The sequence below is a fragment of the Halyomorpha halys genome, unplaced genomic scaffold (genome assembly GCF_000696795.3).
Source record: "Halyomorpha halys isolate HHAL.00 unplaced genomic scaffold, Hhal_1.1 Scaffold831.1, whole genome shotgun sequence".
In the NCBI taxonomy this organism is placed as follows: domain Eukaryota; kingdom Metazoa; phylum Arthropoda; class Insecta; order Hemiptera; family Pentatomidae; genus Halyomorpha; species Halyomorpha halys.
In genome coordinates, this window is record NW_027110085.1 from 133,705 (window position 1) to 135,813 (window position 2,109).

The window sequence follows — 2,109 nt, forward strand, 5'->3', positions numbered from 1 at the left end:
TTTCACATATTTTTATTCCTTTTTAGTCATACCTTAATTTACTGTTTTTTCATGTTATCTTTTTCTTTTAGTTTTTTAAATTACTTTAGGTCTTTGCATCTTTTGCAGCCTTGATGAAGCCCTGCAAAGTTGGGTGAAACGTTCGCAAACAAATAGTTGATAACTATTTTTGTTCCTTTTTTTTTTTTTTAGTAATATAATATTATTTCACACTAATTAAAAATAAAATTTTAACAGCCATTTTTATATGGATTTAATCTAAAGGGCCAGTCTCAAAGATAGGAAACTTGATTTTAATAATTCAAAATTTTCGTATATAATTTCGTCCAATTTTTTTTTCAATATCCAAACATTTGTGGTCATCAGTTTTAAGATAAAAATTAGGATTTTTAGAAGCAAATATACAAATGCATCATGTAATACTTTTTAATGCCGAACATATTGCTGACTAATACAATAGTAAAGCTGACTAAAATCCTACCATTGTGATATTAATGAATAAAACTAAAATCTCTCTTTCCCGTTTGGTATTAATATTGCTGATTAATACAGTTGTATACATCTTGTTTGTTAGCTTAAAATGCATTCTTGTCTTGATGTATTAATTATCCATTATATCCTATTACTTTCATATGTTTAATATTGTTTCACATTATTGTTACTCATCTATTTACAATTAGATTTACATATTTTTAGTTTCTTGTTCTTTATTATTAGTTTTAATCAATTTTATTTATATAAAAAATCAGCTTTTTGTTTAAAACAGGTATGTTTATTAATTATAATAAAAAATATCCATATAGTACTTTATCAAAAATACTAATATTGTGATAGATGTAGTAGACAGAGTAAATTAAATATAATTAGAAAGAAATAGAAATAGAACTAGAAGTGAAATTGTGATAATAATAGGTTATTGATTAAGATAAAAAATTGGCAAAGGCAGAATATCCTGCAATATTTTGATAACAATGGCCTTGATATCATAAACAAGATCCCTGAGAATGGACAGAAACACCGTTGATAATTTCAACTTTATAAGTCGTTTTTGAGATATAGAGATAAATAAGCTCGTGGGTTAGACGTTACAGATAAATAGAGCGCCCTTTTAATATATTTAATAAGTAAATAAAATTATATTTACAATTTATAAATGTAATTTTATAATTATAACATTTATAATTATATTTTTATTAATTATAATAAAAACTTGCTGATACACGCCTTGAAGAAGCGAAGAGATGGCGTACAACCTTGAGCCACCCTACCGTGCTACTTATATAGCCCGTCTTACCCGATCCTCAGGAGTTCTGAAGCATCCTCTGGAGGAACAATGTCCCAACTTACAGTTTTCTTTGTATTCCTTTTCGCCGCAGGATCTTGGGCAGCCATGCGTAAGTTCACAAAATAACTATAACATATATATATATATATATATTTTCTTTTTTCCAATATAGTATCCCTATGTAAGATGAGTTTATTTAGAAATAGTACATACTCTATGCGAAATCGCGTATTATATGTATCTAAAGTGAAGTTAACATAGAAAACTGTATTGCTATTATATTAAGAATATTAAAAAGATAAAAGAAAAATATATATATAAAAAGAGAAATTAAATGCTCTTATAACCAGAAATACTAAATAAGATAACTTTTTTACCATAAAAAAATAATTCTCAAAAATAAATTAGCAGAAAAAAATAAATCTGTGTGAACATAATTAAAAATAAGTTAATGTAGTCAATAAACTGGGTTAGTGCATATAACAATCAGTTTCCATATAAATAGATATCTGTGTGTGCGATAATTAAAGAAATTTAATACAGATACATTTTCATTTTCTGAACTTCTTTACTTTATTTAAACATTCAAATAATGTTTTCAGTATCTTCCAGTTCATTCTTCAAAACATATAAAATAATAATCCACTATCATAATTACACGACAATTTTTAAATAAATAAGTAAAAATTAATAATAAGTTATTTAAATGTAATTCACTATTCACAAAGCTAACTTTACATATATATGTATATATTTACCAATTCGAAAAACTTTAGACTTATTTTCAAACTGTTAATTTTTTATTTTATAATTTTTATTACAAA

General features: G+C 24.7%; 1 protein-coding gene across 1 annotated transcript in view; it reads left to right on the top strand.

The window, feature by feature from the left end:
* The first annotated feature begins 1,268 nt into the window (after positions 1-1,268).
* The window catches only part of LOC106686490 (protein takeout), a 30,626-nt gene continuing 29,785 nt past the window's right edge, over positions 1,269-2,109 (top strand). Inside the window, exon 1 of the mRNA XM_014429839.3 lies at positions 1,269-1,394. Within this exon, the coding sequence (XP_014285325.1) occupies positions 1,334-1,394 (61 nt within the window). The 5' untranslated portion in view covers positions 1,269-1,333. The remainder of the gene's footprint in view (positions 1,395-2,109) is intronic.